Source organism: Larimichthys crocea, chromosome XVI (assembly GCF_000972845.2).
Source record: "Larimichthys crocea isolate SSNF chromosome XVI, L_crocea_2.0, whole genome shotgun sequence".
NCBI lineage: Eukaryota > Metazoa > Chordata > Actinopteri > Sciaenidae > Larimichthys > Larimichthys crocea.
Window position 1 is genome coordinate 23,399,830 of NC_040026.1, and position 22,295 is coordinate 23,422,124.

Below are 22,295 nucleotides of genomic sequence, written 5' to 3' on the forward strand. Positions count from 1 at the left end.
ACCAAGTCAGCGGCTGAAAGCAGAAAGATGATGCTGGAGCTCAGCTGTCAAATCTGGGTGAGCCGACACAAAAACGATCCAGATCCGACGACAGACGACAGGTCGGATCAGCTGTTCTCCAAGAAAAAAAACAAACACTGAATTAAATAATCATGATGTTTTTTCTGTACCTGACATCGCCCCAAACTGTGATGGTAATCAGTCCATTAATGCTCGATGCTGTGAGCTGCTGAGGCCGAGCGTCTCCTCTGCTGTCTGCTGATCTGCTGCCTCCTCCAGGGGCTATTTAAAGGAGAGGTACACCCTAAATATGAATCTCATCTATTTCCATATCACCTTTAATTTACACACCATGATAATAGAATGTTAGGACAGCATGGATGCAGGAAATATCTTACATGTACATATTTTAAATATACATATAAAAAAATTTAATTCGTAGATCAGCTGGAAAAATATTAAATTATGTAATTCAGATTATCTCCGGGACTGAATGTCTCTGTTAGGAACAGTTATAGCAGTGACACACTATAAGAAAACAAACAAACATTTTTAGGGTGGATTTCCTCAGAGCTCTGTTGCGTTCACGGACCTCACGCGCTGCACACAGACTCCGCATAACACGCAGCTCATGGTGAGTAGCATCACCTGCTGGTCGTCCAACAGTGATTTATATATTGATAGTCCAAAAAATGAAATGATAGGTTCAATTATGATCAATTTTTCCACATTAAGCGATACAAAGTCAGACTTTTCTGACAATAACACCAAATTATAACTCAAAAGTCAAAATGGTATGAGATAATAAGTCAAAGTTAAGAGGTCGTAAATCAAAATTGTGAAATACAAATACAATTTCCTGAAAAAAGACCAAGTTATTTTTAAGTCAAAATTATGAAACAACAGTTAGAATTGTGAGAGTTAAACAATTATTATATTATTATTATTATGAGAGTATTCCACATTATGAGATACACAATTAATATTCTCTAATAAAAGACCATTATTACGTTCAAAGTCAATAGTATCGAAATAGTCAAGTAGAGTAGCAAATCAATTTTCAGCTAAAGTCCAAAGTCAACATTGTGATATAAAACATATGAGAAGTCAAAGTGGGAGATAAAAATAAATCATGAGTACAGAGTCAAACTTTGATCCCTGAGTCAGAAATAATGAGATAATAAATAAATGTCAAATGTATTGATGGAAGATACAATGTTGACATCAGAAGTCAAATATTACTAAAAATAATTTACATTTTGACTCCCGAGGTCAAAAAAATATAATCAAATCTTATATATCAGTAATATTAGAATAAATAGATTTAATATGCTGATTTATTTAAATATTCTGGATTATCTACTTTTCATGACGTTTTTCTCAAAAATGCTTACGTCTCTGTGACGTCAGCGCGTCGTGCTATGGTAACCCACAGACAGACCCCCTCACCTGAACCCTTTAAAAGGTGAACCATGACGTCTTCAAGGAAAGTCCAACTTCCCCGGCAGGTCGTGGAGGGACGGAGAGGCCGGGGAGGAGAGCCCGCTGACCATGTTCGAGGTGTATCAGGGAGGAGAGCAGAGAGGTTCGTACCGGGACACCGACGCGAATAACGGGCCACGGTAGAGCGAGCTAACGGTGCAACCCTCCAATAAAACCCAAGTCATTCTAACAGTCTAAACTGTAAATTTATCTGTTATGAAAATCATGACAGTAAATAAGTATATAAAATACAGTGTATTCAGTTGTTTAAGAAGTACCAGAAAAAAAAAATATAGCAAAATGTGTAGAAGAACTTCAAAATAAGCATACTTAAAGGTTTTAAGTTAAAGTACTCATTATGCACAGTGTATACACAGTATATTATATACTGAATAATATTTATCCATACATCTGTATGGCTGTATGTACACTGTATATGGGCAGCTTGTGATTTTCATAAAGGGATCAATAAAGTTAATATCCATATCAGCATTATTTTTGATTATACTAAAGTTATCAAATCAGTGAATGGAGCAGGTGGAGTAAAGCGTATATTTACCTCTGAATGTGAAGGACCTCAACATAAGAGTAAATGTACTACTTATTTTCCACTACTAAATATATTAAAATTTAATTTAATTTTCTCTGTTTTCTCCTGTTGACAAGTTAATTAAATTTGTTTTTTGAGATCTCAATTATTTATGTTATCATGTCTAACAAATGTTGTTACCTCGTAGCGGAATGTTGCAATGCAAATATACTAAACTATACTTTTGTTTTCTCGACATCGGATAACAACATTTGTTATTTGACATAAATAACTCCAGATTCTGAGAAAAAATAAAAATGTATAAATGTATGACCGCTTAGGGTTTCCTTGATGTTATATCAGATATTATAGTTAGTCAATGCAGCATAACAGTGTTTTTACACTTAGACAGAGAAAACTTCATGTTTCCAAGACAAAAGGGATAATTAATCAGTTTTCATAGAAACTGATGACATGAACTGTCTTTTCCTCTTGAACTCATTAGACACACCATGCATGACCATCAACATACAGTATATACTCTTCCTCCTCCTATTGGCCTTCCTTACCTGTCTGGCGTGGGATTGGCTCACATGTTTGTGTGTATATTGTGTGTGTAATTGCGCAGCCTCTTGGGAACAATAGTTCTAGGATTAAGCTTTTATAACACTGAGGGCAGCTCGCTGAGGCTTCACTCACTCAGCTTGAATGGACAGAAAAAGTCTGTAAATGGAGGAAATAAAACAACAGAGAGAAAGAAGAGGCTGAAACCGGGACTAGTTTATTCCACCGGCTCATGGCCCAGGGGAAGGTCCGGAAGAAGATGTGGTTTGTGTTAATGAATCAAATATTGATAGACCTTTAGATCTCTAGAAGTTCTTCTGTGTTTACTATGTGACACAACACTCAGTCACTCTGCAGGTTTTCTAACACTTTTCTTCATTGTCTTACAGAAGTCGTGCTACAGCGGCTGATAGTGATTGCTCGGCTCCCCCACCGTCTTGCTGACAGGACAGAACTGGGAGGTCAGCCAGAAATTACCTCAGAGCCAACAAAGACTCAGAGCACAAACGCAGCGCCTGATAACAAGGCATCGCTTACTCCACCTTCATACAAATCAATGGATAATCACCTCACATCAATTGAATCCAGTTTCAGGGGGTTGGGGGTGGTGGTAATCTCATGATATGATAAACGTATAGATCTACGCTGTTTCTTAACTGTACAGCAGATTTCTGGGAAACATCAATTAGATGTTGTTGTATCTACCTCACACCTGCTGCAGTTTCCAACTTTTCTCCTTTGTTTGGGTGTTTTTGTAGCTTTCTTTGCCTGTGCATCTTTATAAGAACTTTATTTCACAATAAAAGCTCCACAAAAGGCTGAAGTAGTATCAACAACAGAACCGAACTCATCTCTGTCCCGTTGTTGTTTCCGTGCAGCTCATTATGAAAGACTCAACTTCCACTTAAGCAAACAGTACACGTTTGATCACATCACGGGCCTGTTGTTGATTTATCCGTCCGTTCTGCTGCACGTCATCGAGGTAAGTTTTACTGCAGATAAACATTCAGAGCGTAACGTCTGTGATGATGATGGTGATGTGTGATGTTAAAGTTTTCTGTCTCTTCCAGTCATCCAGAGACGTTCTGCTTTCTGTTCTGAAAGACCTCAAAGACCTGCAACAAGAAACAGACTGGTAATGATGCAGATGAATACTGTACAGTGAGCGATGTAGAGCTGTGAGAGAATCAAACACAGTATTTTCCCCTTTAATTTAAAGTCAGAGAAATAATCATTGACAGTATAATAATATAATCGCTTCAACAGCTCCTTCATTCCAGCAGCTGCCAGACTCTTTAACACCAGCATGACTTCATACTTCTTCTATAGATTTCTTATTTATGAGTAATTTCTTATCAACCTTGTGTATACGAGCTGCTGACTAGTGAATTTCCCCAGTGTGAGATCTTTAAAGTACGTATAGTATTGTATTATCAAAATCAGGATGAACTTAAATATAATGATACTTTGATCTTCTGCGAACATAAAAATACTACTTAATAATAATTTATCATATCTCTGCTTTCAAACAGTTTTTTATTATTTACTTATATTCTTTTTTAACTAATGAATTATCATTCTTATTGTTGTGGTATTATATCTGTGCACAAAGCTGGAAAAAAACCCAGAAAGATATGATACGATACGATTTGATACGATACAATACGATGTGGTACAATACTAAGCGGTACGATACGATACGATACGATATGGTGCGGTTCAATACGATACGATACAATACTTTAAAGATCCCACACTGGGGAAATTCACTAGTCAGCAGCTCGTATACACAAGGTTGATAAGAAATTACTCATAAATAAGAAATCTATAGAAGAAAGCATGAAGTCATGCTGGTGTTAAAGAGTCTGGCAGCTGTTGGAATGAAGGAGCTGTTGAAGCGATTAAATTATTATACTGTCAGTGATTATTTCTCTAACTTTAAATTAAAAGGGAAAATACTGTTTGATTCTCTCACTGCGCTACATCGTTCACTGTACAGTATTCATCTGCATCATTACCAGTCTGTTTCTTGTTGCAGGTCTTTGAGGTCTTTCAGAACAGAAAGCAGAACGTCTCTGGATGACTGGAAGAGACAGAAAACTTTAACATCACACATCATCATCATCATCACAGACGTTCACACTCTGAATGTTTATCTGCAGTAAAACTTACCTCGATGACGTGCAGCAGAACGGACGGATAAATCAACAACAGGCCCGTGATGTGATCAAACGTGTACTGTTTGCTTAAGTGGAAGTTGAGTCTTTCATAATGAGCTGCACGGAAACAAACAACGGGACAGAGATGAGTTCGGTTCTGTTATTGATACGTACTTCAGCCTTTTGTGGAGCTTTTATTGTGAAATATAAGTTCTTATAAAGATGCACAGGCAAAGAAAGCTACAAAAACACCCAAACAAAGGAGAAAAGTTGGAAACTGCAGCATGTGTGAGGTAGATACAACAACATCTAACTGATGTTTCCCAGAAATCTGCTGTACAGTTAAGAAACAGCGTAGATCTATACATTTATCATATCAATGAGATTACCACCACCCTCCAATCCCCCTGAAACTGGATTAAATTAGTGTGAGGTGATTATCTCATTGATTTGTATGAAGGTGGAGTAAGCGATGCCTTATTATCAGGCGCTGCGCTGTTGTGCTCTGAGTCTTTGTTGGCTCTGAGGTAATTTCTGGCTGACCTCCCAGTTCTGTCCTGTCAGCAAGACGGTGGGGGAGCCGAGCAATCACTATCAGCCGCTGTAGCACGATCTTCTGTAAGACAATGAAGAAAAGTGTTAGAAAACCTGCAGAGTGACTGAGTGTTGTGTCACATATTAAACACAGAAGAACTTCCAGAGGATCTAAAGGTGCTGATCAATATTTGATTCATTAACACAAACCACATCTTCTTCCGGATCCTTCCTCTGTGCCATGAGCCGGTGGAATAAACTAGTCCCGGTTTCAGCCTCTTTCTTTCTCTCTGTTGTTTTTATTTCCTCCATTTTACAGACTTTTTCTGTCCAATTCAAGCTGAGTGAGTGAAGCCTCAGCGAGCTGCCCTCAGTGTTTATAAAAGCTTATATCCTAGAAACCTATTGTTCCCAAGATGCTGCTGCAATTACACACAATATACACACAATACATGTGAGCCAATCCCACACCAGGACAGGTAAGGAAGCCCAATAGGAGGAGGAAGAGTATATACTGTATGTTGATGGTCATGCATGTTGTGTGCTAATGAGTTCAAGAGGAAAAGACAGTTCATGTCATCAGTTTCTATGAAAACTGATTCAATTATCCTCTTTGTCTTGGAAACATGAAGTTTTCTCTGTCTAAGTGTAAAAACACTGTTAATACCAAACACGTTAAAGCTGTTGTCAAACATCTAAGGAAACCCTAAGCGGTCATACATTTATACATTTTTATTTTTTCTCAGGATCTCAAGTTATTTATGTCAAAATAACAAATTGTTATCCTGATGTCGAGAAAACAAAAGTATAGTTTAGTATATTTGCTCCTCCGACATTGCTACGAGGTAACAACATTTGTTAGACATGATAACATAAATAATTCAAGATCTCAATAAAACAAATTTAATTAACTTGTCAACAGGAGAAAACAGAGAAAATTAAATTTCATTTTAATATATTCAGTAGTGGAAAATAAGTAAGTACATTCACTCTTATGTTGAGGTCCTTCTACATTTCAGAGGTAAATATACGCTTTACTCCACCTGCTCCATTCCACTGATTTGATAACTTTAGTCTAATCCAAAAATAATGCTGTATTATGGATATTAACTTTATTGATCCCTTAATGAAAATCACAAGCTGCCCATATACAATGTATATACAGCTGCATACAGATGTATATAATATACTGTGTATTACACTGTGCATAATGAGTACTTTAACTTAAAAACCTTTAAGTATGCTTTTATTTTGAAGTTCTTCTACACATTTTGCTATATATTTTTTTCTGGTACTTCTTAAACCACTGAATACACTGTATTTTATATACTTATTTACTGTCATGATATTTCATAACAGATACATTTACAGTTTAGACTGTTAGAAATGATCTTGGGTTTTATTTTGGAGGGTTGACTCTTGCACCGTTAGCCGTGCCCGTTATTCGCGTCGGTGTCCCGGTACGAACCTCTCTGCTCCTCCCCTGATACACCTCGAACATGGTCAGCGGGCTCTCCTCCTCCCCGGCCTCTCCGTCCCTCCACGACCTGCCGGGGAAGTTTCGGGCTTTCTTTGAAGACGTCATGTGGTTCACCTTTTTAAAGGGTTCAGGTGAGGGGGTCTGTCTGTGGGTTACCATAGCAACGACGCGCTGACGTCACAGGAACGTAAGCATTTTTTTTTTTTAGAAATACGTCAATGAACAGTAGATAATCCAGAATATTTAAATAAATCAGCATATTAAATCTATTTATTCTAATATTATTGATAATATAAGAATTGATGATTATATTTTTTATCACATAATTTGACCTCGGGAGTCAAAATGTAAATTATTTTTAGTAATATTTTGACTTCTGATGTCAAAATTGTATCTTTCCATTTAATACATTTGACATGTTTATTTATTATCACATTATTTCCGACTCAGGGAGTCAAAGTTTTGACTCTGTATCTCATGATTTATTTTATCTCCCAACTTTGACTTCTCATATGTTTATTATATCACAATGTTGACTTTGGATTATTATCTCATACTATTTGACTCTGAACGTTATAATTTGATTTTTATTTAGAGAATATTAATTGTGTATCTCATAATGTGGAATAATTTTGTTTAACTCTCATAATTCTAACCTGTTGTTTCATAATTTTGACTTTTAAAAATATAACTTGGTCTTTTTTTTCAGGGAACATTGTATTTGTATTTCATAATTTTGATTTACTACCTCTTAACTTTGACTTTAAAATTATAATTTGGTGTTTTTATCAGAAAATTTTAACTTTGTATCGCTTAATGTGGAATAATTGATCATAATTTGAACCTATCATTTGATATTTTTTGGACTATCAATATATCAATCACTGTTGGACGACCAGCAGGTGATGCTACTTCAACATGAGCTGCGTGTTATGCGGAGTCTGTGTGCAGCAGTGAGGTCCGTGAACGCAACAGAGCTCTGAGGAAATCCACCCTAAAAATGTTTGTTTGTTTTCTCTATAGTGTGTCACTGCTATAACCTGTCTGTTCCTAACAGAGACATTCAGTCCTCGGAGATAAATCTGAATTGCATAATTTAATATTTTTTCCAGCTGATCTACGAATTAAATTTTTTTTGTATGTATATTTAAATATATGTACATGTAATAAGATAATTCCTGCATCCATGCTGTCCTAACATTTCTATTATCATGGTGTTAAATTAAAGGTGATATGGAAATAGATGAGATTCATATTTAGGGTGTACTCTCCTTTAAATAGCCCCTGGAGGAGGCAGCAGATCAGCAGACAGCAGAGGAGACGCTCGGCCTCAGCAGCTCACAGCATCGAGCATTAATGGACTGATTACCATCACAGTTTGGGGCGATGTTCAGGTACAGAAAAAAACATCATGATTTATTTAATTCAGTGTTGTTGTTTTTTTCTTGGAGAACAGCTGATCCGACCTGTGTCTGTCTCCGGATCTGGATCTGTTTGTGTCGGCTCACCCAGATTTGACAGCTGAGCTCAGCATCATCTTTCTGCTTTCAGCCGCTGATCTTTGGTTTGATTTATTTTCTTTCTCCTGTTTTAATGTTAGAGATCAACACAGATCGATTTGTTTCAGGTGTTTATTTCAAATATCTCCTCATGTTTGAATCATGTCTAATAGCTGCGTTAAGGTGTGATCAGTGTCAGTGTTCAACAGGGTCATTTCGGATTGAATCATTTTGATGTGCAGTTAAAATAATGTGTCAGATTTTACAGTGTAGTTTTTCATTTACACACACACTTAACCCACCTTTAAAAAAAAAACACAGATTATATTTCTTTATTATCTAAAAATAGACATGAAGGAAACATGTTTTATTGATTTGGGAAGCATACCAGGCCTTACATTATAATCCTGTCACAATGGCTTGTGTTTCTATTTCCTGCTCCTGTAATAACATTTGAGTTTCCCTCCAGGCTTTCAGGTGACTGAATATGTTCTGAATCTGAATTATTCAGAGGACCACACGAGAGAAAATGAGCTCTCTGTGAGGAATATATTAAGATTTCTGTTTGAGTCAGGCTCACTGTTGAGGTCCTCGTCCACTTTCAGTGGAGGAATGTAATCAAGTACCAATTATTGCTGTTTAAGGTTATTTGGAGTATTGATTATGAATTGTTTTCTGAATAAACAATGGGTAGAAAGTTCCTTGCAGAGCTGAAAAAGGTTCCCCCACTTCAAACCTTTATTTTTTAGAGATGCAGAACCAAATCTTGTGCTTTTTACTTCACTTCATGTGTCTGACAGCTTTAGTTACTTTTAGATGCCATTTTTATTGTGTCCAAATTTGGTGATTTTGAATGTTTGTGATAAACTAAAAGATGAAGTGTCGAGAAAAACAAACTTTTTTTTAGATATAAGTGGTTCTCACACATATGATGATCTTATAGACAATGCTGTATTGCTGCAGATTAATAAAATGAATAGAATATAATAGAAAAACACTGACTGGGAACATTTTACCGCACTGAGTACTTGTACTTTACTTTTACTCTTATAGGAGTATTTTCACATTGTAGTACTTCTCCCTCCGCTGTCCTTTGGTGGTTGTAAAGTGTTTTTTATTGAATGTCGAGTGGACACGCGTATTTTTAACGTGATGCTAGAGGACAGTATTATTTACTGCGACACTAAAATACAGCAGAAGCATGTGCTGACCTTGTCTCTGTGTCTCTCTGTGTTTCTCAGAACTTGAACTTTTAATCCTCACTCACCAATCTAATTTCTTCTTTTGTCCTTCATAGAAATATTTCTGCACTTTTTAAACGGAGAAAAGATGCATGCTGATGTGTTTAGGTGTGTTCTGAAACAAAATGTTTATTGGTGAACTGAGGAAGTGCTGGAAGTTTTTGAACTTTGGAGGAAACCTGTTTGCTTCCAGTCTTAGCTGATTTAGAGCTAACTGGTTCTGGCTTCATTTCTGATGTGCAGACATGAAAGCGGTATCAATCTTGTTTTGTGTGGTTTACAGGTTAACCATCCTGTTCCTCGACCGTTTTGTTTAGATCGAGCAAAGAGAGAGAGAGAGTGAAAGAAACCCTGTTTCAAAGACGGGACAAAAGAGCTTTGTCCTCAGGAAACATATTGTCCAACGTTGTTTTGTGTCTCCTCTGTGGCCTATTTAAGTCAGAGTGAGCACACGAATACATGACAACACATTTTCTAAAAATTTCCTAGTTTCTAATTTAGACTTTGGTCGCGTTCCCGTTTGTTCAGGGATTTAATTCCAGTCTTGAATTTAATTATGAGTCAGTTTGATGAATGAGGCTCCTCGCCACAGTGTTTCCTCATGGGACTGTGTTTTCTTTGAAATCTAAATGTAATTTTGGCAGGTGTGCTAATCAAGTTAAATTAAAGTGCTGTGAAAGATGCTTCAAAGAAATACTCCTGCTATTGTCCTGCTGAATGTGAACGCTACATGTCTTATTGTTTTAGACCAATGGACTGCGTTTACGTGATGTGTCAAAATCTGTGGCTGAGGTCGGCTAATCTAAATGTGGGCATAGACATGGATGAACCAGGCTGTGAGCATGTTTAACATGTTAACAGGAAGGACATTTTAACATGGGAGCATATGGAGATTGACATGTTTCTGCAGCCAGCCTCAAGTGGCCGAGGTACTGCACTTTTTGGCACTTTTGCATTGGCTTCACTTTCCAGACACGGAGGTTGCAGCTTGTGCAAAACCTCGTCAGAGTTTCTGGGAGTCTGTAGGGAGCCTTTCTGATCATCTCAGCTGTGGTTTAAATCATTGATCTTTATGTTTCTAACATGCAGCCCTTTGATGGGCGAAGATTCAGTGCTCTGTCTGTCTAATAAAGCTGCCCTGTCCTCTTCCTCCCTTTGTAATCACTTTGTTTGTTTCCTCCTTCTACAGATTTGTTTGCCATGGAAATGGATATGATACCAAAATTCTCCTCGAAAGACGAGGAAATTGACTTCTGGAAGACTCTTTCCCTCAAGTACAAGAACAGGTCTGTACCCTGAATGTAGAACGATGTGATTTCTGCTGCTAGCTGTTTATGTTTTACTTATTAACGGGTTATCGTCTGACAAACAAAAGCCAAACTGTACTGTCTATCTGAGCATTTAAAAATAATAATGTCTGGTGTTTTCATGGGGTTTTTGTTGTCAGGTCAGTCATCTTCCTGAATAATTCTGACTAAAACTTGCCAGTTATTTGCTTGTATGTGTGTGAGAGACGCCACATTCATCCCATGGGGCTCCTAGAAATGTCAAATCAATCTCCGAGGCCTCATCATTTACACCCTTTGTCACGAGATGGAAGCTAATGTGTCACCGGGCAGATAGACACTGAAGCAAAGTCACAATTTGTCTCTTTGCAGTCAGAAATAATGAGTTTTATTATAATTTAACTGGAAGAGAAATGCATCAGAGTGACAGTAAAGTTATTTTTGGACTATATCACATTCATAGTTTAAGTTTTAATCACATCATTTTATGTTTCATATAATTAAAAATATAAATTTGACCCATTACAGATGTAAACAAACATTTTACAGCATCAGAAATATCTGATATTGTCTTTAATCCTTGTACACTCAGGTAAACCCACCTTTACTTTTGTGTACCTTAGGTCTGGGGCTGTTTTTCATAGTTCGGGACAATCTTCTTGGTTCCTATTTAAATTATTCAGCGTACAGTACAAGGAAAATGTGCTTCCAGCTTTGTCTTTGTCCCGTTCCTTGCCAGCTCCATCATGTTTCTTCCAGTTTGGTGAGGAAGATCTCTGGACCTCACATCTAGGTGTCCACATACTTATGGAAATGTAGTGCATTAATTTGATAGTGCAGGTTTAAGTCTTCACGGTCAGCTTCATTTGAATCACAGATTGTGTCACTGAGATCACAAGATGTGATAGTAACACTATCGCCTCTTTGTGTCTGTGGGAACGCATCGCCTCAGTCACCCATCCTTCCATTTAAAGCTTGGTGTTTGCATATCCAGTGACACTTTTGAAACTGTTGTATGTGGGAGAGTCAGCGAAACCTTTTTTTTTTTTTTAAAGAAAGCGACGACTCATGTTTCACATTAAACATAAAAGGCTCTCATGTCTCTTTTGTCCTCCCGTCTCTGCTGAATGCTTCTATATTATATAATATGTTACCGCTGCTGTTTTTGCCATTGTGATTACTCAACATTTTAATGATCTAAAATTAGCTGTTCCCAAGATGAAATCTTATCTTATAACATGTCCCTTAATTAAAAGCAAACACAGGAACAAGCTCAGGCTTACACCCAGTTATGTAAGAGCCTGTAGGCGATGAACTTCCTTCAAAGTTCAGACCATTTACATGTTTGTACTAGTACGTGACTACTGTAAAATTATGTTTTATTATGTTCTGATCTTATCTGAACTTTAATGCAGTTGACAAAACAAGGTCTAATTTAGCATGACCTTCATCAGCAGATTTAAAGGTCCCCTGTTTTAATTAAGATAAGATATATTTGTGATTTTGATCTCAGCATAGTCTTACATCTTCTCTCTGGAGCTCTAGCAAGGACTGGACGTTTTGTCTCATTAATATTAATGAATCTAGCTTCTGATTGGCTGTTTCTGATTGGCCAGGCCAATCGTAGCTAACTAACTACAATCGTTAGTTCCTCAAACGTCCACTTGAGGCTGGCTCCAGAAGTGAGTCAGTCTCTATAAGTCCCCATGTTAAAAACTTCACAGCAGAAATAAACATGTTTACAGCCTGGTACAAAAAACAGTTTTGGTCTCTGTAGCTAATTTCCCCGTTCATGACAACTGTACTGAGGGTGAATTTATATACAACTCACCTGTTCACATTATATTAAGGCGTGGACGCTTTGACTGACAGGTGAGTACTGTTGTGGCTTGTTTGAGCACCCAGGCTTCATTCAGCTCGCCTCAGGCCCGTTGATGATCCACATCTTTGCCGATTTTTAGATTAGACAGGAGGCGTAAGTGGCAGGACAGTCTGAGGTTCAAAACGGCTCTTTAGAAACCTACGTATAGATACACTGTATAGTTGTGACATCACAGCTCATTTAAACCGTATTTATAGAGCAACTTTTTTTATAATAACACTTTCTGCAATATGCGACCTTTAACCATCTTAAAATGCACACAAAGGATTTTTCCTGCTCTTCAGTACAGAACTGGCCTAAAAACCTAAAGGTGCATTTACAAAACACCAAAATGAGTTTTAAACGTGCATAAATAAGCGTTTTCACGCTGAGGATTCTTTCACACTAACCGCTCGGATGCACTGGAGCACTTTGAATAAAGGCTAATAGCTGTGAAGAGGAAGCAACAGTCTGCGGATCAGTAGCAGCCGACCTTTTCCATGAAGATCCAGTTCAAAGTGGTTCAATAGCGGGCTGAACACGAGCGTTTCTAAATGGATTTTCTGACTCTGCGCCACTTCCAGCGCTCGATCACATGGTGGTTCGTTACTCCATTTGCCATTTATCCATGGCTATATCCACACACACTTATGTAACCACAGTGTCATGGTAAAGCTGTTCACTGATCACGTGAACTATGAGGTTAAAGGGACTCATGAGACGAGTTTGTGCAGCAGTATCTGGGTCAGTTCTCCAGCGCCGACATGAAATAAAGATCAAAACTAAGTAAAGAGCAGCGGTAGCAAGCTGCAACACTTAATGAATTCACCCACCAGGCTTGCATACCAACCTCTTTCTGTCTCGACCTGCTGTCTAATGCCTCCTCCTCTGTCTGCCCACAGCTGCCAGGAGGCTCAGGAGGAGCTGGTGGAGTTTCAGGAGGGCAGCAGGGAGCTGGAGGCTGAGCTGGAAACACAGCTGGGCCAGGCCGAGCATCGTATGAAGGACCTGCAGACCGAGAACCACAGACTCAAGAATGAAGTGGAAAGTCTCAAGGTGACCAATCTGTGTCTCTGAATCGGTAGATTCAGGGTTTTATTAAAACATATCTCATTGCATTGTCAGATCAATAAAATAAAAAAACTCTCCAGTTATGAAAAAGTCTATTTTTTGTAGCAACTAATCATCTCGTGATCCATCAAATTTATCCCCGATGGGGGAACCAGACCTCCAGGTTGAAACCTTTTCATCGAGGTATTACAGTGGAAGCACAAACAACCAGTGTTGATGTCCTAGCTCTGAACAAAGTACACTGTGTATTCATATGTACCCTTGAAATGAATATTTAATGCTCTTTTTTTTGTAGCTATCTTATATCATCCGTTGCCCTTGAGTGCAGTCTCTGGGGGGGCGAGGAGAGGCGAAGTCACGCTATAACAGCTGCTGCTCTCCTGGATGCACTCGGCGCTTATTTATTTTGTCTTGTTGGCCTGCAGCTTCGCCTTTCTGCTCACGTGTAAGAGATCATGGGAGTATCGAGGTCAGACCTATAGAGCTTGTAGTACAACACGCTGAAAGAAAGGGCGATAAGTTCTCGTGGGTCTGAGCTCGTTGGTGAGTCCTGGGAACTGAGTCTGTGCAGTATGAACAGTAATCTGACTTCAGGAAGGTGTTGAGCTTTCTCTGCTCTGTCCTGTATCTCATGCATAATGCATCAGGTCGTGTCTCTCATTCTTATTCTCGCTCCATAATTACCAAGAGGCGAGCGGCACAGCTTTGCGTCCACGTTTGAGTCAAGTCACCGGCAGGAATGTGGCGGATGTGCTGAGGTGTGTGTCAGGTTTTAGATTCCACAGTGAAGACGTGGCTTCGTTTGTAGGAGACCACGCAGTAGTTGTAGTTTCTGGAGGAACGGTGTGTTGTTGGTGTTTCAGTTTTTGATCTTTATAATGCAAAAAACTACATTTTAGTTACGTGACCTATTAGAAAACGTGACGTTTAGACACATTGGATTTCATATTTGAGCATGTTTGCACTGAACACCACAGCATGAATCCTGCGTATGTTCACTGTAATATATTTCCCGTCACATCAGTATGTTAAATGAGTTTCCCGGGGCTAACAGAGACTGTCTGGCCTCTGTGTGGCACCACAGTAACAGCAGATATAGGTCAGACTTTATTGAGCTGATTGTCTCAGAGCTGGAGCATATATAGGTCACACTGAAAAATGGATGAGAACATGTACGTCTGGAGATGTTAAATCACAACCTGAAATGTATTCCAGATTTAATGCATGTGATCATTATGTTTTTATCCAGTCCTGACTTTACCCTTCTGTCTTCAGGACAAGCTGGAGCATCAGTACTCTCAGAGCTACAAGCAGATCTCCATGCTGGAGGACGACCTCGGCCAAACACGCAGCATCAAGGACCAGCTCCATAAATACGTCCGAGAGCTCGAGCAGTCCAATGACGACTTGGAGAGAGCCAAAAGGTCTGTGGATGATCACTGAAGTGACTTCTGCATCATTCAGTCAGTTCTTATCTTAAGTTTTCTCTGTTTTAAGAGTTCAATGTTCGGTTTTGTTGGTTTGAATGTAGAATTACACTTAATAAAGTTTGTTTTGTTTTTATCAGGATAATACAGGATCGACATTATTGTGACACCTTAACGCAACTCAACCAGCTACGTCATGATCCGTATTTGATATATTGGTTCTCAAAGATCCTTGAAATCCTTGAAAGTTTGAATTGAAATGAAAATCAAGGACATATAGACTCTTGCTGCTTGAACGTATGTTGTGTAAAAATTTAAATTCTTCTACATTTTGTTATACTGAACATAAAGAAATCCTGCTCCATGTCTCAAACTACGCTGCGTTGGCTTCTTGAATTTGAGTGAACTGAGCCTGTGAAGTCCTTGAAGAGTCCTTGATTTTGATGTTTAAGAAGGTGTGGGAATCCTGTAATATGTATGGAAATGTTCTCATCCTTGTTGCAATTAGCAAATGGCTCAAATTCACTTGATTGCTGGCTTGAATTAAATTAAAATCAATGTTCCTGTGGCATAAGACTGAGATATTGATCCTTTTATTCATTCTTGAATAATCTTTAATAAGCAGTAGAATACAGAAGGCAGCCTTCAGAGGATATTTACATGTGATTAATAAAATGTTGTTCCTCTTCCTCAGAGCTACCATCGTGTCTCTGGAGAACTTCGAGCAGCGTCTGAACCAGGCCATCGAGAGGAACGCCTTCCTGGAGAGTGAGCTGGACGAGAAGGAGTCTCTTCTGGTCTCCGTGCAAAGATTAAAGGATGAAGCCAGAGGTGATTATTGACTAGATTTGTGTTAATGAGCCCTGCTGTCCATCCACCCTCCAGCTCATTAACATACAGCTGCTGCACTTCCCCTCAGCTTTCCTTCGCTGGTCTCTGCTGAAAGCTACAAAATGTTCTTCTTCTTCTTTCTCGCAGACTTGCGGCAGGAGCTGGCCGTTCGAGAGAGGCAGTCAGACGTGACCAGGATGTCCGCTCCAAGTTCGCCCACACAGGACAACGTGAAGATGGACACTGCTGTTCAGGCCTCTCTCTCGCTCCCTGCTACCCCGCTGAGCAAAGGTCTGGACAACGCCTTTGCCAACCCAACAGGTAGCTGCAGCCCCTCTTCCCTTGAGTGCGTTTTTCTCCCTCTCATCGTGCATGTACAGACGGCTTCATTAAATCTGCATCTGCTGTGTTCTTGAAGAAAAAGGAGCACTGCTGGTTTTCAATTACATTTTTCCTAGTACCTGTTAGAAATGGAGGTGGTGAGAGAGTCTGGCTGTGCATTTCACTTTCACTCAGAGACGATGGGATGCTCAGTATTACTTGTTTGTAGCTCAATTTTATAAATCAAGATAATAACACAGGGATATTTTTGACACCTGGTGCGGCTTTAACCAAACTTTTGGCTTTAAATTAATCACAAACACAACACTGTGTGTTAAAGAGGATAAAATCATGCATTCAGTGACTGGTAGAGTGGGTGGTTTGTTACAAATGAAAAGTCATTCGGTTAAATTCATTATCAGCATCATTTGTCATTGTAAATTATTAATTATATCTATTTATTCATAAATGTTTTGCAGCTATAATCAATATTTTTAGATTAAAATGGATCAATTGAACGTGAAAAGGTCGCTCATAGTGATTTACTGCAGTTTCTCTCCACTCCATGGAGCGTTTTATCGTCTTCTAGCTCATTGTTTTGGTTTTTACAAACCACACCCTCACTATTTTTGTTCATTTTCATTTGTCTCATAGTGTTTGTGCCTAAAATCGCGCTGTTCTATTCCTGCTCATCCCCAGACAGACAGACAGACACTGTTAGAGACTAGCTGGTCAACACTTAGGAGTCAGATATGTCCCTCAGGAGTTGGTCGAGACTCAAAACGGGGCTAAAACAGAGTGAATATTGGATTTGCATCGATCAGGTGAAAAGAAACACGACTCCAGATGAATGCTGATGTTGCTCTGTGATTGCTGGATGTTAAACTATGCAGATGTTTGCAAAGCTTTAATCTTACTATAGGGTAAACTATATTAGATGGGGAGTAATGAGTGAGGGAGTGTATTCGGACACAGATGTAGATTTAATGAAATATAAACTAACTATAGTTCAACATGTCTTTGCTCTCTCATACTCAGGGTTGTCAAATGGATACGGCAGCAACTCACCGCTGACACCCTCTGCGAGAATATCAGCCCTCAACATCGTCAGTGATTTACTCCGGAAAGTAGGGGTGAGTCACTCCCTTTCTTTCACCACATCACAAGCTTCATGTAGAAAGTCCCTCTATTTTCACAGGAATGGAGATCATTGTGGGGTTTTTTGTTGTTGTTGTTCACGTCTCCCCCCTGCAGGCTCTGGAGTCGAAGCTTGCCGCCTGCAGGAACTTTGCCAAGGACCAGAGAGCGAGGAAGGCGTACGCTCTCGACAACGGCAACGTCCTCAACGCAAACACAGCCAACTACTCCCAATCACTGCATACGTCGTATTTTGACAAAGCGTGAGTGAAAACAAATCCTGTTCCCCTTTTGGGTCATTAGTGAGTGTGAGCAGTGTGTGTTGTGTCTGATGTGGTGGATGACTAAGCACATTGAGGAGTATCTGAGAGCTGTGTGCATTTTTCTCCCAGCAGGACAGAGATGGTCACATTCCCCGCTCTGATTCTGGGTAATCGTAGCTCCCGTGTCCGTTACCTGAGTGTGTTGGGGATCCTGCATGCTGCTACTGGTTTTAACAAGCCTCTTTTCCCACGTAGAGCTCGTAGAAATAACCATGACTGTGGGCTAGATGACGTCCTGGCCACTAACTATAACTATATAACAGGTGGTGGTGGTGCTAGTGCTGAAACGGTGCTGGAATCTTCCCGCTGCCTTTTTTTAACTTCTTCCTTCTTTCATATATTTATAATACTGTGAGTTGTTGATTTTTGTATTCTATGTTGGGATTTTTGTCAGAAGCTTTCTGGAAGAGAAACTTGGGGAAATTCCAGGCAGAAGTCAACAAGAAAGTGAAAGTGTTCCCATCATTAAAGGAGGATAAAGATGTTATAGGATGATTTACGCTACATCAACAAATGAAAAAACTAAACAAAATAATTAACTTTTGTTTTATTCTGTGATAAATCATAAACCAAAGTATTGGTAAAGTCGAGGGACCACTGAAGTCAGTAGGATTTATCAGCTGGGAGCCATGAATATATAAATAAACACTTTGACCTGTTGATTGTGCAAGAAAAAGTCAAACAATCACAGAAATCACCAGTACTGTGTCTCAATTCAGATACTTCCATTAGTACACTTCTATGTAGTACACTGTGTACTTCCTGGCGTAGTGCACTCACTTCAGCAGGGTAGTACACTGAAAATCCTGAATGATGTGAAGCATATGACTGCCAACACATAAATCTACATGTATGTACAACCTACATTTATATATTGTAATATTCACAACAACAGCTTCAGCTCAGCGGACACCATTATCACAATGTTGGTGTCCTTCCCTTTCAGCTATGGAGCCAAAATGGCAACAGCTGAGGTCGAAATGTGAGTGCACCATCTGGGTACTGCATTCAGACATAAATGACAGTGTGAACACACTTATCTACTCAAAATAACAAGTGTAAGCATGGAAGTACGTAGAATTGAAACATCGCTTGTTACTGCCCAGCTCGTGTTTAAGGCAACATAAACCAGTTGTTCTTGGTTAGACAAAGTTTTTTATTTTCAGGAATTAGGAGTAATTATAGAACAGAAGGAGGTGAGGTGGAGGAACAAAGCGGTGGACTGACTTACCAACCTGGTTATCTGTGAAACTGCGTCACAAAAAGGCTGAAAGTTTTTATGAAACGTTACTAAAACAGGAGGAAATGACACATTTGTTGGGGACTACTTTAAGCGGTGGATTCATCCACATTTGTTGCTCTCATGAAGCAGGACTGTGTCATGGTTCACGGTAATGAAGGAAGATTTGTTGACCATCATAAACCTCTAGAATATCATCAGACTTATTATTTAATCACATTTAACGGGGAGAAGTGCAGCTGTGTCCAGTTTTTCTGCTGAGTCACTCGTGTCTTGTTGACAGCAGTTTAGTTTTTTGTGTGAGGCTGGTGGAGTGTAGAGTTTCTGCTGTTTTAGAGGCAGTGCGCATATTCGAGATCTCCACACAACAAGGTCATTGTACTTCTGGTTTCAGGGCACGGAGTCTGACATGCACACCGTTCACCTTCAGTCAGGTTTGAAGGAACTAAAGCCTCACACCAACCCTCGCTTAAAATACCTGCTTCAGTTTGCACTTCACTGCATCGCAGTCAGTCCCACTCTCCAGATTATGACTCATGCTTAAACCAAACAGGTGATTCTAACCAGTTTAACCAGTCAGTCAGACTCAACTTCCTTCCCGCTTTCTCCAGTCAAGTTCCATTTTTAGCAGCACTGAGAGAAACTCGTCATCTGCAGCGTCCTCTGTGAATGAGGCGCAGACAGGTTCAGTTCATAATGAGGACAGACTGACAGCGCGACCTGCCGGTGCTCAGGTCAGCGCTTTGTGCTGCGTCTGCCCGAGGAGACGAACTGACAGTGACTGAAAATACAAAAGCTTCAATCGAGCAGGAAGATGACGAGTTCATCCAACAACCTGAGACGTTTTTTTTTTTATCATTTACAGTCTGCAGCTCAGCTGTGGAAGTCTAACTCTGTTAGTAGATAGTTTAGTAATTTCCTTGTCTTTGTTTTTAAAGAACCAGTGAATAATAGTTTAATAGAGTCTTTAAAACTCTTTAACTAACACTAACAAAATGCACTTCATAACCAGAATAAAACATCATTTGTATGTTGTTTTTGTTGAATTATATGATCGACTGAAACTTTATTACTGACCTTCACCTTAAAACTTAATTAAACCAAACTTTGTGTGGATAGTCTGCCTACACATCTAGTTTCTAGTCTTACTAGACAGTTTTCTGATATTACCACTGTGTTTCAGGTTTGGTTCAGTTTAGACACACTTGGTTCGGGTATGTTCATGACTTGTGTTTGTACTTGATAACCAACAGAGTTTATCTACACTCAAAGAAAACCTGCTTCTTGATAAGTGAACAGTCTGAACACCTTTTCTTTAACCTGAGTGTAGAAATGATTGTTGTTCTAATTATAAAGGGAAATATTTGATTCTTTTTAGAGAGAGCAATTAGTAAAGTGATGATTTATATAAAGTGATATACTTCACTAAATGACTTTTTAAAGTTATTCGCCCAATGTTGCATTTGAAATTTAAATGATTGTTTATTGCAGTTTAATGAACTCGGGGACAAATTCTAGTAACACTAAATAAACTTAAATAAATGGTAAATGGTTCCCCGATGGCGTCACCATGAAGAACCACGTCTGATTCTAACTTTCTGTTTTTAAGGGTGAATCGTAGAATTTCTGATTCTTGCTTTAACACATATATAAAACGATTAGATTGCTTCTAACTGTACTAACTGCACACTTTCTATGTCTTTGTCTTTCTATTTTATAATTATTATATAATTATTTATTATTATATAATTAATTCCTTATCAGGAATTAACAGGAAAATAAGCTTCAGGAAACTTTGCTGCTCATGGTGAGTTAAAATCATGACATGATATTTATAATTATGACTTAAAGTGGAATTATACGTCTGTGTGGATGCATATAAGTGCTTCTGTCGAAGGGTATCATGAATGTTTGCTTACATGCAGCCCAGAGAAACACAATTCCACATTTTTAGGGTCATAATTTGACTTAAATTAAAAATATCTATAGTATTTCTTGTTTTTTTTCTTGACAGAAATGGGCTTCCATACTTTAGTTAGTTAAATTGTTGCAGCTTTAAATCAAACTGCATGGTGGTTTTGATCTGTGGGGTTAATAATGTATTAATGTAGGTGTTTTTCAGTCATCCTGCCTGAGACCTTCCTGATTTAATGCAGCTTTTTCTTTCTTTGCAGAAGGACCGTGAACGGACTGAAACCTGGAGCCCTGACAGCCATCACCGCCCCTCCTGCTGCCTCCTCCCCAGGCTTAGTGCCCCTCGCTGTGTGACGGTAACCACCTCCACCCTCCCCTTAAGCCTCCAACACACTGGGCCCAGACAAAGCGGGAACACAAATGACTAATACTGTAAAACTGTTGGTGTACTGTTACCCCGGACCCTTCTCCTCCGTCTGTCTGTCTGTATATTCCATGTGTTACTGTATCTGCTGTTTGCTCACTGGGTCGTACAAAGATCTACGATTCCTCGAGGATCTCCCCTGATTTGTGAAACGTGTGTACCATATCCTCTAAAAAAAATATTATGCAATTAAGATGTGTTCTTAGCTGGAGATGGCACAGTTAAATAACTACTACTTTCACTAGCAATAACTTCAATTAAGGCCAAGTGCACTCTCACATCCATGACTGGAAGATTAACAGGTTTAATGTGTTTGCACATGTGCAGATATCCTGGATAATTGTGTGCCATCAATTATTGATGTTTCAAAATGTCCAACAGCCTCACAGGCTGATGTTTTAAACATTTCCTCCACCGTCTGTATTGAAGGGGAGCCTTTGTGTCATTGTAGTGAGTCAAACACACCATCTGTCCTCTGAACTATGTGACATGACGTGTACAGTATTGGTCATATTGATCGTTATTTATAGACAGCCATTTTACGTGACGCTGTCGTCGTGTTCAGAACATTTAACCAGCGTTCTTGTATTCTGTAGTTTTTCTTTACACATTTTTAGTGTACACGATAAACGAGTTAAGCACTTTGATTTGTGGGAACTTTTTTTTTTCATTCAATGTTGCCTGTTTGATATAGTTTGTGGGTTTAATTTATTTCAGGTTTCTTTCACAGCATGTTTTAATAATAAAGCTGTAATTATACTCCAGCTGTTCCGCTTGTCGTGTTTCCATCAGTTCTTTCTGTGGAGGAAATCAGAGCTGCAGCTGGGTAGTTAATCTTAAATTAGAGGTGCAACCATTAATCCAATCTGCAACTATTTTGATTGATTCAGTCATATTTCATTCACGTTCCAGCTCCTCAGATAGGAATATTTGCTGTTTTCCTCAGTTTTCAACATTTGTGAATTGAATATC

The 22,295-nt window shown here is 38.9% G+C and overlaps 2 protein-coding genes across 2 annotated transcripts in view; one reads left to right on the plus strand and one right to left on the minus strand.

The window, feature by feature from the left end:
- The window catches only part of tex47 (testis expressed 47), a 10,598-nt gene extending 3,673 nt beyond the window's left edge, over nt 1-6,925 (minus strand). Inside the window, exons 1-4 of the mRNA XM_019275006.2 lie at nt 6,737-6,925; nt 5,278-5,350; nt 4,748-4,851; nt 4,594-4,658 (exon numbers count right to left, since the gene is read on the minus strand). Coding sequence (XP_019130551.2) covers nt 4,594-4,658; nt 4,748-4,851; nt 5,278-5,350; nt 6,737-6,907 — 413 coding nt within the window. The 5' untranslated portion in view covers nt 6,908-6,925. The remainder of the gene's footprint in view (nt 1-4,593; nt 4,659-4,747; nt 4,852-5,277; nt 5,351-6,736) is intronic.
- An 806-nt stretch (nt 6,926-7,731) lies between these two features.
- Nucleotides 7,732-22,087, plus strand: ndel1a (nudE neurodevelopment protein 1-like 1a). The gene is given in 11 exon segments (XM_010743379.3): nt 7,732-7,750; nt 8,030-8,142; nt 10,678-10,774; nt 13,538-13,691; nt 14,982-15,130; nt 15,828-15,964; nt 16,112-16,285; nt 17,324-17,418; nt 17,540-17,685; nt 21,160-21,244; nt 21,246-22,087. Coding segments are annotated over 9 exon segments (1,104 nt in total). The 5' UTR covers nt 7,732-7,750; nt 8,030-8,142; nt 10,678-10,688; the 3' UTR covers nt 21,324-22,087.
- The last annotated feature ends 208 nt before the right edge of the window (nt 22,088-22,295 follow it).